The following is a 17,302-nucleotide window of genomic DNA, read 5'->3' on the forward strand; positions in this document are numbered from 1 at the left end:
CATGAACTGTCAGAGTCACCAAATGTATTGCAGCTTTACCTTGAAGCCTTTGGGTTACAGCCTACTTATGCCCCAACCCAACGTGTGCAAAGGAGGGGTAATGATAGAGCTAGTACATCAAATGTACATATGAATTCAGTGCCATAGATGGAAATGGCAAAAGTATGAAGGCCTCATTAAGTCATTTGTATCTATGTATGTTACGACCTTTCTTGCGGATACATGCGATGATAAAAGAGTGTTAATAGCACAAGATCATCAGTGGCGTGTATTTATGGTATGCAATCGAGGACGTTTGCGATTTCAAGAGGGGGGTATGTCACGAGGACGTGGCAGTTATTAACCATGTCACAGAGATGTGGCAACTGCTAACCTTGGTTGTTGGTTTCTTTCCAATGGGGTTTATTTTATTTGTTTTGAGACCCTCTTTTTGAAGTAGCAAACGGTCGGACATTGTATGGCCAATGTGAACGGTAGATTCACCCGCAGACGGGAAGTGGTCGGCACTGGAATTCGTATGGTAAGAGGATGTCTAGGCTCAGAGCAAGATCATATAGGTCCCCCCGTCGCACTTAGCAAGTTGGTGGATACTAGGAAGTGAACTCAATTAAGGCGTAAAGTCAAGGTGGGACTACCAACAAAAAGTATCCGACAGTTGGGCCACATTGCATTTTTGGATGCGGTCCCAATGAGGATAGATGGTCAGAAGACCAGTGGGAGCCCAATGGAAGCATCTCCTAAAATTTAGGGAACTGCTATTTTGGGCCGTGAAATGTGTTCGCGTCATTACCTCCGGTATGACTAGGGGAACATTTTATAACTTTGCCGTGAAGTCAACTGACGCGTCGGTTGGGATATTTTTAAGCAGCGAACCCGAAACGGGAAAATGCTTGAAAATGCGCCAAGTGTCACATTTTCGTGAACTTTCCTCTTGCAGAAAAATGGGCGCTGATTTTTATGCTGGGAGAGGCCTCATTTCAGCTTTTGTCACAGGTTAATAGCTATGGAGTGCTTCCTTTCCCTCTCATGTACAGTGTGGTGCTAGGAGTGATGCCCTGCACACTACACACTGCTCTCTCTCTCTCCCCTACGTGCAGTTATGTGATGCTCCACAAGAGGGCTCCTCATTTGACTGATGTACAGTTGTGTGGGTTCATGCTTTTGTGCTGAGGCAAGAGCCTCCTTGAGCAGGAACAGGGGTAGCTAGCTGCTGCTCCAAAGCAGGCACTGGTGAGGGTCATAACCTCACCGTACAAGTGCAAAATCAGCGCTGTGTATGCGCTGTAAATTCACTGTTTTTCAGCCATACGGACGCCAGGACCATTGGGAATCGTGCCCCACTGGCAGAGGACAGTTAGGGGACTGTTTGGGGCTGAAAACAGGGCAAAAACCAGTAAATACAGCATGCTGAATTTACTGTTTTTTGACAGGAATCAGAGGGTATACGACAGTGCAAGCGAGTTCCACCAGGGGAATTGGTTTCGCGCAAGTTTTGGGGTTGTTATGCTGCCGAAATTTGGCCAAATCAAATGGTATCTAGGTGGATACACGTGAAGGATTCCCAGGACCTTACCTTGTAATTTACCCTCCTAAAGAATAAAGAAATACCGAAAGGGGCGCCAATTTTGGGGCCTACAGGTTGTCGGCGTCTGCTCGGAGCATTTTAGCTTCCGAGCCGTGTGTGTATTCAAGTGTTAACTCCCGTCGCAGGTTGTCTTTGCAAAGTGTTGTGTGTGTGTGTATAAAGTAAAGAATTTCGGGTGAAAGCCAACGCCTACCGCCCTTCGGGCCGGTTTCATGTCCCAGTACTCCAAGAAGAAGGTGGGAGTCAAACCATCCTCCCTTGGACAACTACCTCAAGGGAGTTCTCTAAGGGCCTCATGGAGCTCTTCTGGTTGGGGAGGAAGCTCAAGTCTATGACGCATCTCCTTAGTAACAAGGCAAGGCATCTGTGCCCAAACCTGCTCTCTGCATGCATCCTGACACTGTGACTCTTCTCAACTGACAACAAATTATGGTAAAAGTAAGTAGCAATTGCATGCATATCCTCAGGCTCTGGATCCAGCAAGACCCTCTTAGGGATGCGCAACATTGTACTCCCACTCCTTTGTCTGTCTGTCAAGGTGAGAATCACTGGCGCATGATTAGAAAATGTAGTCCCTGTCAGAATGCAAACAGATCCACCCATGTCACAGATGTGGAGAAGCGATCTATCCGAGATAGGTTTACTCCTCCTACTCTGCAGTTATAGTGAGAGAAAGACAAGTTGACGGGGGGCCGCACAAAATGTGCGTGCCGCCAAACATCCGAAACCCACAGGGTCATACATAGTTACTCTCAGGCTGCCAACTCAGCCCCTTGCACAGTAGCATGGCTACCTCCAATTTTGTCTGAGGGGTCCTCCAACATGTTGAAGTCTCCCCCTACACACCACTACTCTGCATGCGGTAAGGACTCTACAATATGTGACCAAAACTTAGCTCGTGCACTTGCCACATTGGGCACATAGATGTTCAGGAAGCCCATGAGGCAACCATGAACTTCCATAGTAATCCACTGGACCCTGCCTGGCACAATAATGCCTCTGCCCACAATGGCCTGCTGCCATGAGTCCGCAATAGTCATACATACCCCTCCCTGAATGCCTCTAGGCCCAAATGCAGCTGACCAAAATGTCTCATAACGACCACACAAAATCTGACCACATCGTCTAATGCGGCTCTCACAAAGATGGTTCTACTGAAGCATAAGAATATCAGCCCACAAGGCATCGCTGAAGCTCCTGACGCAAGCAACCCCGCTGACGCTAAAACTGGGGTCCACCTAATCCATGCACACTCCATGAGACGATCCTCATGGAAGCAGTGAGAGAAAACTGATGCTGCAACAACAGCCAACCTCGCTATCTTCGAGGCCGGCTTGGATGGGGAGTAATCCGCATCTGAGCAACCCCGAGATAGTCGTGACTGTAGAGTCTGTCCAACCCAGGGCCAAGCAGAGCGTGCCATCTGTCGGGCTACATCCTCTGTCCAGGAGTCCTCATGTACAAATACATAGCAGGGTGTACTCTGCGTGTCAACAAAAAAATGTTCCACGATGTGCTTACATCTTGCTGTGTCTGGTGGTGTCACTGAGAACTTGGCCAACGACCACAGAGTTTGTATCAAATCTGTCACCCCCAAGTCTCCTGTGATGAGAGAATTCGAGAGCCCGAGCCTGAAGCCAGTCTATTACTGAGTCTAGAGTCCACTCAGTTTGGTCCTTGCCACACAGAGGGAAGGAGAAACCAACGATTGTGTCCATGGCTTCTGCCCCTCTAGCTACTAGAAACAACACATGGACTCTAAAGCAAGCCGCCTCAAAGTCGAGAGAGGAATTGCGGAGGAATCGTGTGAAGTCGTAAGTGAAGAAGTCCCACCGGCGACATATGTCGAAACTCGTCAGTCCTAGAGGGACTGCTGCAAAAGGTGATGTTTGCAGCAACAGGGGGGTCCGCAAGAAAGGCCGCTTCTCTCTCGCAAGGCGGCTCGTGGCAAAAGCGTTGCCAAGAGATCTCCTATCTGTCGATGAAGGTCCTTATCCCGGTTGTGAGGTAGGAGAGGGAGTGGATGACGGAGCAGTGGCGCTAGTGGGTGGAATGGGAGGGGAGGGGGCAATAAAGGGGGGGGGGGGGGTGGAGGCGAGGGGGGAGGGGCGGCGGGTGGAACAGGAGGAGGAGGGGCTGTCGGTGGCGAAGCTGAGGTGGAGGGGGTATCTGTGGGCTCGTCCTGATGTAAGGGATCAAAACGGTTCCTTGTGGGAACCCAATTCTGTTGGTGTTATGTAGAACGACCACCAGGGGAGCCGAACTGACGTGGTGCCATGGTGGTCCCTAGCGACGTCGACCACGGGCCATAGTTACTCGGAACGCGGAACGGGAACGGCAACGGGCCTCCCTACGGAATGGGGGAACGGGAGTGGGTCCGGAACGAGAACTGCGCGGAATGCGAGGCTTAAAAAACACCCAAATAATGCTATTTTTAGCGTTATGTGTTTGAATATAAGTAACACTAGAGTCCTTTGACTCTAATACCCACAAAAAACACGATTCAAAGACCATTCAACCTTATTATGACTTGATTGGGATGTGCGGCGCCGCGGCCATGGATGATGGTACATACACAACATTGAACAAACACAATGTCCATACACAATAACAAATGTAATTAGAGATTTGAGCTTATTATGACTTGATTGGGATGTGCGGCGCCGCGGCCATGGATGATGGTACATACACAACATTGAACAAACACAATGCCCATACACAATAACACATGTAATTACAGATTAGAGCTCTCAAATAATTGCAATAGTAGAAGTAAGAAATAACACTTTTCGCTTAATTTTGGCTAACAAGGCCCGCCAAGGCGCTACAAAAAAACCAACGGTGACATATACCATAATGAGACTACAAGGGGGCCAAACCAGCGACCACAATACCAAAAGACTAAAGGTGACAAATACCATAAAGATGCTACAAAGAGGGCAAGGCTGCAAGCAGCCATACAAAAAGGTAAGGACAGTGACCAAAACAGGAAACAAGGTGGAATCTGTACGTACGTACCTAACGATTCCGTACGGTACAGCCGTACGGTACGATACAGTACATACTGTACGGTACAATACGGCAAGTTGTTTTTTTTTTTGGTGTTTTTTTGTTTTTTTTTGGGCCGTTTTCTCCACGGACCACTCGCGCTAGGGGCGCTTTCAGATTGGGATAATAGGGTGAAGGGGAGAGAGCCTTAGGCTTTTTTAATCGACCAGGATTACAAAAGACTCTCGGTCTGTGAACTTAAATTTAGTGTAATTTTCTTTTTTTACAAATGGTACATACCTATCACGTACCTAAAGGATTGGTTCAGTACGGAAGTACGTACCTAAACCGTATCGTACACTACGTACCTTTCCACCTTGACAGGAAATAACAGCATGCTGAAATTGACGTGTTGCTCACCGGAATGCTTCTAAAGTGAAGGGGAATTCGTCCTAGACGTGTACTTTTGATCTATGGGGGTTTTGCCGTTGTTATGTCACTGAAATCGGGTCAAAAACCTCCAATTACAGCCCTTGACAAGTTTGGACAGCTTGGTGAGGATTAGGTGGAAGTGTTCAAGTCGTTTTTTTTGCAATTGAATATAGAAATACCAAAAGGGGCACTAGTCTTTGGGGCCTATAGGTTGTCATTGTCTACTTGGGAGTGCTCTAGCTACCAAGGCATAGATTGCTTTGAAGTGGTGAATACCAGTTATAGGTTTATTTGTGAAGTTACTTTGTGTCGTAAAGTACAGGGAAAGTTAGACAGTTTAATTACGGGAAAAAGCGAAAGTTTTACTTCCCTTTAGCAAGGCTACAGGCCGGTTTCACCTTGTGTCTGCGCACCCTGAGGCATCTTTTTGATCCTGATGTCTCATTACTGTAGCCAATGCTCCAAAGCCCAAAGCCCTTTGTGATAGACAGTGAAAGCGGCCTTGTATCTCATATTATACGGGACAATGACACGTAACTCTATCTTTGGCTCTATATGACACAACTGGCAACTCCTGGCCTTTGTTGGTACTTTCCTAAATCTGTCAGACTCAATCTCTAGCTGATTCGATGATGTGTGCATATGACCAATAGCACATTGTATCCCATGGGATAATTGCGTGTCAGTATAGGCAGGTCTGATCACATATCCATCCTGTGTGAGCTTGAGAAGATACTCTCTCTAGAAAGCCATCTTTGTGCCAAGCTCTCGTGTCGGCTCTGTCCATGTCCTCCTAGTGTCTAGTTGAATCAAATCCTGTCTGATGAGGCGGGTAATCTCAGTCCGTGTGAGGGACAAATAGGGTGCATCCAACCAGTACTGGAAAGGGAGTGGTCTGTCCATACTAAATCCATGTAGCTGAAACCATGATGTCATCTGTGCATACCAACAAGATGTGTCTCCCTGTGAGGCAAACTGTTGAGAAGGCTCCAAAGCTAGGCGATCTATCTTTGGGGAGATTCCAAATACTGTGTATAAAATAGACAGATCTGGTAAGTGCCTCTATGACGAGCGGGGGAGCAACAAGCTCTGTAGGAATAATCTTGTGCGGTACAAAGGCCTTAGTCCTAATCATCCGGGAAATCATAGAGACCAAAGGCCTCTTTATACATCTCCATCCATCAGTACTGCTAGCTCGGCTATGACGGTCTACTGATGATCCCCATATATGAACCCCATAAAGCATAGCTGGAGTGACCATTGTGTCAAATAACAAGAGCTTTGTTCGAGGTTCCTGAAACTGAATCTATGAACACATCCTCTCCATGCTCCCCAAAGCTGCATATGCTCTCGTCAGTCTGGTCTCCGTTGCTTTTCTCAAGGAGAACTTTGGACCACTAAAGACCACTCCGAAGTGTACGCATCTATATACTCAACCGTCTATTGACCATATGTGAACGTTGGTGCAGATTGCTTGACCCACTCTGCTGTGGTATTGAACACCATAACTTTGGTCTTGCCAACGTTCACCGACAAGCTGCTATCACTAGCAAAAGGGTGCAATGTATCCAAGTGTCACTACATCCCCTCTGGCAAATTTGCATACAGTAGTAACGAGATCCAAATCCTTGCTAGCTGTACAATGTAATCTGAAACCTCGTTTACATACAAACCAAACAATTTAGGGGAGAGTGGGCATCCTTGTTTCACTCCAATAGTGGAGTGAATAGGCTCAGATAACCTGTCAAGAGTACGAACCTGCCCCACGACTACTCTGTATAAAGCCATGACTCCCCAAATCAGCTCTATGGGTACTCCCATCTTCTGTAGTCTTTGCGTCAATTGAGCTCCGCGAACCATATCAAATGCTTTGCAAAAATCCACAAAGGTACAGTAAATCCTCCTACCATGTGATTTGCTTTCCTGTGCCAATATATGATCAAGAGTAGAAAAACCCCACTTGAAACCTGCATGGCCTGAAGCCGGAATTCCTGTTCTCTTTGCACATCTACGCAGATGTAAGGTGCAGCGGAAGTGAATGTTGAACTTTGCTCAAGCTCCGAACTGTGCTCGAGGTTCCTTTTTACTTACGGAAGGGAGAGCCTTCCTCCTTTAATGAGAGAGTGCAAGTGATCACAAACAAAGTGGATAAACACTGTGAATGAAGGTGCTAAGACTGAGAGAGAGAGAGAGAAGAATACGACACCAGAATGTTGTCAAACCCTCCTCCGAAGGCCACACTCTCTATGGCGAGAGCGGTCTACTATTGATTGCGCAAATCTCTACAATTCTTGGACTTGCCGACGAGGTCGACGATGATGAGGACGACTACGAGACGGGCTGAAATCTGAAAATGCTAATGACTGAAATCTACAAATCTTTATCTGCTGAATTCTGACTCTATGTCGGTGACGATGTCGATGGCGACGATGCGACGATGACGCGCTGAAAACGCAGATGCTGAAATCTGGGCTGAATCTGCAAACTACACTGGATCTGACCGTGCGGCGAGGATCTGTTGCGGAAAGGTGAGATCTGCAAGGTACGGGACTTCTTCTGCGATGTCCGACTGCTGAAGACTGAAACGCTGATACTTCTTGGTGTTCTGTCGCGATGATTCTGCAAACCGCTAGGGGCTGATCTGCAAACCAAAAACGCTAGGGCTGATTTCTGTCATGCTATGGAATTCTGCTAACACTAGGGCTGATTTGCTGTCGCTGTGGAATCTACTAATGCTAGGGCTGATCTGCTGTGTCTTGTCGCCGAGGCTGATCTGCCATGCAAAAACGCCAAGGGCTGGTATGTGGATGAAAAACGCTAGGTCCTTGCTGTGATGCAAAAACGCTAGGCCTGCTGGGTCCTGCTGAGAAGGTGCGTGTTGAACCGAAGTTCCTGCTACCTCTTCTGCTAGAAAGTGCTAGCGCTAGGTTCCTATATATACTTGCTTATTGAATTTGCCCTACCCAGTTCCCAACAAAAGTCACTTAAAAATAATAAGTGAAAAATGTCAAAAATAGGGGAAATAGGTCTATACACTGTAAAAATGCTCCTGATGGGTTCTGATGGAAATCTGATGATCATGTTGTGTGCAACCAGAGGATATGCATTTACTCTTAGTGTCTGACATGCATGGTCTGCGAACAGACTTCCTAACCTAACTGAACTGAACCCATGTCATGCTGTAGCTTGTCCCCGTACACATAGGGTTAGATGTGCACGTGACATCCCCTCCTTTTCAAAGTGAGGTACTGGTACCGAACTGTATGGGGTCGAGGGATATCGCCAACAGGGTCTGGAATCCTGGAAAGGACTCTTTGCCGGCCCACTCTGATGTGTGGGTCGTGCGATACTTGAACTTCATAAAGGTCTGCAACGCTTGCTTCTTTGGGCCACGCTGAAAGCGACACAAAGTCATCTGTGGCTCCTTGAATGCTTCAACTTCGTCGATAGTCATGCGTCTATCTTCTTCAAGAATCTCCGAGGATGAAAATTCCTGAAACCACTTCCAACACAGAAACATGAACATACCCATTCCATGTAAAGTGATTGGAAAAATTCTAGTCTTCTTTATAGACTGTGCATGCAATGTATATGAACATATAGACAGAGTGCCAAACCGTTCATCAAACACACACAAACAATGGGGTCGAATCTTGACTTTCTGATCTAAATCTATCAATTGTGGCAAATCACAATGTAAATGCCGATGCTTGATGATCAATCTTTCTTGTGCTCTTTCTGAGACTGTGTCATGCCAAGGAAGAGACATGGAATGTGAATTCCTTGAATGCAAACATTCCATCTTTTCATGAATAATCCGCATACATCCGTGCTCATTCATGAGTGAATCGTGCGCAATGTACAATATGTCATGCCTACGAAAAGGGATCACATAAGGACGGTGACTAAAATACAGGAAAGCATCATGAATGAAACACTCGAACAATGCGTGTTGACTAATCATTCGTACACATAATACTTCCTGTGGGGGTTCTTTGAAACTCGACTTGAGAGCCAAGATCGGTTCTCCGTGATCTATCGAATCTTCTTGTGGAGGTTCTTTGGACCTTGACTCAAGAGCCAAGATCGGTTCTTCGTGATTGATTGAATCTGCAATGAGGTTAGCTTCACTAGACAAAGTATCAACTAAACCATCATCCTTGTGAACAATCAATCTTTTTCCTGCAAATCATCATGCTCGTGAATAATCACATCTTGATCATGCAAATCATAATGCTCGTGAATAATCACATCTTGATCATGCAAATCATCATGCTCGTGAATAATCACATCTTGATCATGCTTATCATTATCAGGCAAATCATGTGTGTCATGCTTTGGAAAAGAAGAGACTGAGAGAGTCTCCTTTTCCGGATTCTGTTCAAACTGCACCTGCACAATAGAAAAAAGTCGCTACTACTTTGTCATGTGTCAGTCGCTCTTCTCTTGTCTTGCTTTGTTCTCGCGAGCAAATTTTGCTTGTCTTTCTTTGTTCTCGCGATCAAATTTTGCTTGTCTTACTTTGGCTTCCAAGGGTGCTTGCTCGTGCTCACGCGCTATAGGTGCCATTCTTTCTTCATATTTGCGTTCTATGGCTGCTATTCTTTGGTCGCTTGCTAACTTCCTGCCCATCATCATCTTGTCGAAAGCTGCCATAGGATTTGGTGCAATCTTTGGCGTAGATGGGAAAGGGGGAGGGTCAAAAAAACCTCCCGGTGGGGAAAACTCTTCTTCGCCACTCCCATGCAAACCACCTTCATGCGAAGTATTCATTCCGCTTCGGTTGGGTTCTTAAGTTCATGAGGAACTTGGGTTCTTGTGGTTCTTGGGTTCTTGAGGTTCTTGAGAATCTTGGGGGTCTTGAGGGTCTTGAGTCCTTGAGGTTCTTCTTTAGCTTGCAATTTGTGTTAGAGAAGGATCTTCTCTTCACCCGAGCTCTTCTCTTTCCCGCGGGCACACCCCTTGGCGGCCTTGTGCTCACACCAAGGTTGCTTTTTCCCACCTCACGTCGATTGGCTGGCCGCTAAGTGCACGGTCCGCTCTCAATGAGTGAAATGAGGCACAAGGGGAGGCTGGACAAGCCCTTGTTTCTTGGGTTTCCTGTCACTCTTCAAAAGCATGATTAAGAATCGACACGCCCAAGAGGTCTTGGGTTACGTGCGATCGCTACAAGCAAAAAAATTCTTGTGGTTCTTTTCTTGAGTGATACAGTGTCACGTGACACATCCCAACCCTATGTGTCCGTGGACAAGCTATAGCATGATCAGGGTTCAGTTAGTCCAGTCAGTCTAGATTAGAAGTGATTTGGCACTTTTGTGAGTCTATTCGTAGACAGTGCATGCCCGGTCACTTAGCATAGATGCATATCCTTTGGTTGCACACAACATGATCATCAGTATTCCCATTAAAATCCATCAGATTCCATCAGATTCCATCGGGGGAATTTTCGAGTGCATTTAGCCTATTTTCCCTATTTTTGACATTTTTCACTTATTATTTTTAAGTGACTTTCCAACAAAAGTAGGTAGGGCAATTTTGCTAAGTTTGTATATAAGCAAACCCAAGTTAGCACTCAATGGCAGAAGAGGCAGCAGGAGCTCCCCGCTCAACAGGCAACTTCTCAGCAAAACCTTGGTGGATCCCCCTCCAAGCAAAGATCCCATGCTAGCGTTTTTTGCATCAGCTTACCTAGCATTTTCAAGAGCCAGCACCATCGCCATAGAGGCCAGCCTTAGCGTTTTTGGTCTCCATCAGCATCCCCCCCTAGCCCTGGCGTTTTTAGCCCGGATCATCGCTAGTCTACCCAGATCCCCAGCGTTTTTGCTAACGCTACAAGAGTAGGCCAGCGTTTTTCATTTTCAGCCTATAGCGGAGAATTTGCAGCAGTGTATTCAGCCTTGAAGACAACAGCCGATTCAGCCCTAGTCCCGTGCAGAAGATCCCCATTTTCAGCCCTCAAAAACGCAGCCAAAACAGTCATTTTCAGCTACCGAAAACAGTCCTAGATTTTCAGCCATAGCGTTTTTATGGACAGCAGATAGAAGACCGCAGATTTCAGCCCTAAAGTCGTCGTCGTCGTCACCGACATAGTCCTAGGTTGCATCAGTCCATTGCATCGTCATTGTACCACTTTGTGCAATCATAAGTAGATCACTCTCTACAATGCTTGGACTTGCTGATGAGGTCGACGACGATGAGGATGACGACGAGGCGGGCTGAAATTTGAAAATGCCAATGGTTGTAATCTGCAAATCTTTATCTGCTGAATTCTGACTCTATGTTGGTGACGATGTCGATGGCGACGATGCGACGACGACGTGCTGAAAACGCAGATACTGAAATCTGCGTTTTCCGGGCTGAATCTGCAAACTACACTTGATCTGACCATGCGGTGAGGATCTGCTGCGGAAAGGTGAGATCTGCGAGGTTCGGGACTTCTTCTGCGATGTCTGACTGCTGAAAACTGAAAACGCTGATGCTTCTTGGTGTTCTGTCGCGATGATTCTGCAGAACGCTAGGGGCTGATCTGCAAACAAAAAACGCTAGGGCTGATTTTTGTCATGCTGTGGAATTCTGCTAACGGTAGGGCTGATTTGCTGTCGCTGTGGAATCTGCTAACTCTAGGGCTGATCTGCTGTGTCTTGTTGTCGCCGAGGCTGGTCTGTGGATGAAAAAGGCCAGGTCCTTGCTGTGATGCAAAAACGCTAGGCCTGCTGGGGGTCCTGCTGAGAAGGTGCCTGTTGAACTGAAGTTCCTGCTGCCTCCTCTGCCAGAAAGTGCTAGCGCTAGGTTCCTATATATACTTGCTTATTGAATTTGCCCTACCCAGTTCCCAACAAAAGTCACTTAAAAATAATAAGTAAAAAATGCCAAAAATAGGGAAAATAGGTCTATGCAGTGTAAAAATGCTCCTGATGGGTTCTGATGGAAATCTGATGATCATGTTGTGTGCAACCAGAGGATATCCATCTACTCTAAGTGTCTAGACATGCACAGTTTGCGAACAGACTCACAAAAGTGCCAGATCACTTCCTAATCTAACTGAACTGAACCCATGTCATGCTGTAGCTTGTCCACGTACACATAGGGTTAGATGTGCTCGTGACAACAGATGCTGCTCAAGAATGGATGCATACAACCTAGCTGCATGTGCCCAATCATGATAGTACGGTAATTCCTCGTATCATGGAGTCTCTTGCGTTGAAGATAGGCACAATAGTAGACATGCTCCAAGTATCCGGAAAACGTCTGTAAATACTATGCATGTCGAGAGAGTCAGTCTCTGATGTAAAAGTGTATCGAGTATGCGTAGATGCTTAGGCCAACAGAGCTAGACTAAACAAAAATGAAACTGTAAATGTGAGGAGGGCGTGATCTATTGCTACTCCAACAGAAATCCTGAATAGATGGATCATGGTAGAAAACTGGGTTGAGCCATAACAGAGTTCACCGTGCCAGCCCCTTGTCTGTGAGGAAAACAAGTGAACCCATTCGTTGCCAGAAATCTCTGGAGGCCATTCAAGATGGCCAGTTCATGTGTAGTCCCCATGTCTGTTAAATATCTCGCATACTCATTATGCACCACATCCTTTGAGCACCTTGCCAATCCTAGACCACTGACATCCAACTCTCTTAGCATCTCCTTTGAGGTATCATGGAAGGCTGTTTGAGGGTGGCCTGTCCTGGCATTGAAGTCCCCTAGGGAGATGACATCCCCATCCCTAGAGAACTCCCATATGTCCTCATCTAGAATCATGTGTGGTGAGGCTGGTGATAGCCCCTTGGGCGATGCATAGAGAGATGTGCCGTGGGGGAAATAACATATTGCAATATAAAGTGGCCTCCCCATCTCTGCTCTCACCCTGACCCACATATATCTAGCATGCCCATTTCTTTGAACAATACGATGAGAGGGTGCAACTCTTTCTTGAATAAAATTGCCACACCTCTGACCCATGTCCTCTATGCTCCTTTGATCTCACCTCCTGTCTACAATTGGTCTCCCAGTGGTATCCCGTCACTGTAGGAAGAGTGACACCAGGAGTTTGATGTGTCTCAGAGTAGAAAATAATCTCTTCCCTTGAAGCTATCCTCAAATGCACCAACATATAGCTTCATTGATCCATTACAGTTCCATACTGCTATTTTAAGGTTGGTCCCATAGGTCTTGCACAGTCATGTAGTGCGTCTTTCCAAGATCACCACTCCCCCTCCTTCATAGAAAGCAATTTTTTTCTTCTCCCTTGCAGCCTTGATTTCTGGCATCAGCTCTTGCATGTGTGCAATTTGCGCTCAAGTGAGGTCATCGCCCAGAAATATCCCAGTTTATTTAAGAGTTGGTTTCTTCTTCAACAACTGCAACCTCAATCCACTTTTCAGCTCCAGCAACCTTATTTTGCGTTTTGGTGTGGAGAGAGAGAGAGAGAGAGAGAGAGAGAGAGAGAGAGAGAGCGTGAGAGCAGGTTTTCTAATTTCAGGTACAAAATTCTTATGCAAAATATGCAAGGTGAGTCATACTTTATATGTTGTTCTTATTTTCTTCATACTCTGGCACCTAGTGTGGATGTGCATGGCTTGTGTGCGTGCATGCATGCGCACTTGCACATTCTTATTATGTTGTGTTTTTAAACCTGCTGTTTTTAAATAAGCACCTTATTCCTTCCTTAAATAAAAGTGCAATCTGAAGCATGTGAAGGTTCATAGAGTCAAAGAAATTAAGCCAGAATCAAACCAAGTTTTCTTAAATGTATGGAGGAGTGGAGTAGATAGTTGATGGATTTTTTGTTTATTGAGTTTTTGCATCATTGTACGCTATAGACTGTTAGTATAGGTTTTCTGCAATAATTTGAAAATTTTTGGAAAATTTTTACTTGACCTTTCAGAGGCTAATTCAAGTCAAACCCCATTTCTTATGCTTGTTTCTTGTGCTTCTGCTTAAGTGATGACCAAATGTTAGCCTGATGTGGGTTGCTTTGCTAAGAGTGACACTAAGTGTATGTAGCATGTTGGACTGGAAAACCCATTTCTTTGGTCTGCTTCCTGAAGGCAGGCCATTTATCAAAGAAGAGGTCCATTATTATGCACATGGCGGCCCAACAATCTCTTGGGATTTAAGTCATCTATGGGAAAGGGCTTCCTGAAAAAGATGCATCACCCAGGTGGTTATTGCATCTGGTGTTAACAAATTTTAGTTTGTTATACGGATAGACAAGTTTCCAATGATGTTATTTTGAGTTTGTCCGTCTTGAACACTCAACAGGGCAGGCAAGGGTTTTAATTTTCTGTATGCTTGGAAAGCTAGTTATTTCTGTATTGGGTTAGGTGAGGAGTGTTGCTCAAGGCACATGCAGATGAGGGATTGGAGTCACACAATGAAAGTGGCAGTTTAGCATCACATTCTAATTTAATGTGGCTTTTGTTTTCGTCTTTCTTCTCAGGGACAGGAACTTTCTTGAGTTAAACGATGTGTATTTGGTAAGTAACCATCTTGAGCTCTTAATTGATGGCGTAAACTTTTAGTCCGTCTTCCCTTCGTGACATATATATCATATCAAACCCTGGGGTATGAATGCAGGTGATAAATAAGAACTTTCTTTTCGAATGGTATATGTGCTCATTATGAATTCCAAAGTGTATGTACGTGCAATTTTGTTAAACACCACTCTATCAAGAGTCAGAAATCAGAATTGTGGAAGATCTGCAATTTTTAGTGATATTAGTTGCACTCTCTTCCTTAGTCTCCATCTTCTATTGTTCCTTAGTGCACCTCATGAAAGATGGGCTGAAAAGAGTCAAGGAGAATGCTTGTACCAGTAGCTAAGGGGAAGTCAATGTTCAAAGGATGGGATACATCGCAATGGTGAGAGATTCCCATAGGAGTCAAAAGTAGAATGTGAGAGCTGTAGTAGAATGTGAGAGCTGTATGACATTCACAATCCACTCTTGATGGAACTACAGTAAGTGGACCTTGGGTAAATGAGCTTTTCTCATGGATTGTCTGGATGGATAAAAGAATGTAAGGTTGGCAGAGAGAATGGGGCAGAGATCTCGCAAGGATTAACTGCCGCGCAGAGGCTGACGCACGCGCAAGCCAGGTCCCGCAGGAGCAAGAGGTGCAGGGTTCGCAGCCTGTGTAGAACACATAACAGGTACAGAGCGTGCAGGGTTCGCAGCCAGTGTAGAACACGCAACAGGTACAGAGCGTGCAGGGTGCAGAGAGCGTGCAGTCGACAGAAGGCACACACACCAGGTTCGTCACACACACTCTCTCTCTCTCTCTCTCTCTCTCTCTCTCTCTCTCTCTCTCTCTCTCGCACATCACTCCTGGGTCCTCCTCTTGCTGCCGCGTGGATTTTCCTTCCGCTCACGTACGCTGCCCCTTTAATATAAGCTTTTGAATAATCAATTGTAGCAGCCCCCTTGCTTAAGCAGGGGGTTAGCTTCATGTAAGCAAAAAGGGGCAGCTTGTCAAGAAGTGGGTCCCTTTGCAGATGCGCAAATGCAGCCAGCACACATGGCAAGCGCTCTCTCTCTCTCTCTCTCTCTCTCTCTCACACACACACACACACACAGAGCAAGTGATGGCGTCGTGAGGGGCTGAGCAGCTGATAGCGCAGCAAATTCTCCCAGCAATCCGTATGATACTACAAAGGCTCCAAGGCTACGCGCACAGAATTTTGTCCAGCCATATGTTAAACGATCGTACACTAAAGCCTATTTTATCATAGGCAAGGGGGCAGCTTAACTAGAGGGGGAGCTTCAACAAAGAGGCAGATAGCATTTTGGTGTCAAGTTCACGTGCACAAAGGGGGTGGTTGGTTATTGCAAGCAAGGGGCAGCTTGGTGTGGGAGGCTGCTTGTGTGTGGACATGTACTAAGGCTCTCTCTGGATATTTGGCGGAGCCTGCGGGGCTCTCGCAGATGCGAAATTGTTGCCGCGAGCTGACCCAGTAGGGGGCCGCGTGTTTGCTGGTTGCATAGGCCACAAGTAAGTGAGCCCGGTACATCTCTTGAACAACAAAACATGGAAGCTATCTCCCCTGCACAGGACCCGGAAGCCGTCAATGTCTCACCTGTTTGCAAGTCGCGTGCAAAAGAAACCTTTGTGCTCACAAACAAGCGGATGGCTCAGATGGAGAGGGAAATGAAGGAGTGGAAAACAAAGATGGAAGGATGGTGGAGGGAGAAGGCCAACCTCCTTCAAATAGTCTTCAATGAAGGCGCACAACGGAAGAAGGAAAAAGAGAGCCTTAACGCAGAAATACAGATACTCAAAGAAGAAGTCTCAGCCCTCAAACAGGAGAACCCAAACGCCGAGATACAGACACTCAAAAAAGAAGTCTCTGCCCTTAAACAGGAGCTTGCGGATAGAGTAAGTAGTGGACTAGAGGAAGGTGAATTTCAGCCCTCGGTAATAGATGAAATCAAGGAAATCAAGGAACAGGTTAGGATGATCACAGAGGAAGAGAAACTGAGTGTGACAAAGACATCTTCATGGGCGGAGATGATAACAAGGACACAGAAAAAGGCGGATGAGGCTGAAAAATGGATTGAGGTCGCCAAGAAAGGGAAAGGTCAAGAAACCCCTTGTACACCGACGCTTATCAACATGACCCTCGAAGAGGAACAAAGAAGGCGGATGCGAGCACATGTGAGAGTGACCGGTCTCAAGGACATAAACAATGTGGAGAAAGAGGTCACAAGCCTTACATCCATGATGGGGATGGAGAAGCCTTTGCACACAAAGGCATGGAGGGTAGATAAGAAAAGTGTCGGCACAGGAGAGTCTTCAAAGGGGAGAGCTCTCATACTACGCTTCCCCTCGTTGGAAGAGAAGAAGGAATTCTTGAGGAAGAGGCCTACTGTCAAAAAGACAGGTATTTTCCTCGGGGATGACCTGACTCTCTCACAGCTCGCACATATGAGAGAGGTAATGCCAGAGATTACAGCGGCAAGGGAGAAGGGAAAGATAGCCTTTTACAGAGATGGACGGGTGGTGATTTTAGAGCGACGCACTGCATGACGGTGCGAGACCTATGGGACCACACTGAAGATGGCTACCTGGAATTGTAATGGGTCTATGAGGTTGGACGTGGGTGCATTTGAGGACAGTTTTAAAGACAAGGATATTGTATTCTTCTTAGAGACTCATCAAGCCCCTGGACAGGTAATGCCACCTGTGATGGGATACAGATGGGAGACGGCTCACAGGACAAATGCGAGGTCTGAGCATGGGAGTACAGGTTCAAGAGGAGTAGCAGTGCTATTCAGAGAGGAACTACAACCATTACTGCATAT

General features: G+C 46.2%; 1 protein-coding gene across 2 annotated transcripts in view; it reads left to right on the top strand.

Moving 5' to 3' along the window:
• Positions 1-17,302, top strand: part of LOC147463331 (uncharacterized) — a 72,227-nt gene that overhangs the window by 44,531 nt on the left and 10,394 nt on the right. For both annotated transcript variants that reach the window (XM_086488113.1, XM_086488105.1), the window contains exons 5-6: positions 13,483-13,511; positions 14,443-14,479. In XM_086488113.1, coding sequence (XP_086344239.1) covers positions 13,483-13,511; positions 14,443-14,479 — 66 coding nt within the window. The remainder of the gene's footprint in view (positions 1-13,482; positions 13,512-14,442; positions 14,480-17,302) is intronic.

This window comes from Adiantum capillus-veneris, chromosome 2, assembly GCF_014529385.1.
Source record: "Adiantum capillus-veneris isolate H3 chromosome 2, ASM1452938v2, whole genome shotgun sequence".
In the NCBI taxonomy this organism is placed as follows: Eukaryota; Viridiplantae; Streptophyta; class Polypodiopsida; order Polypodiales; family Pteridaceae; genus Adiantum; species Adiantum capillus-veneris.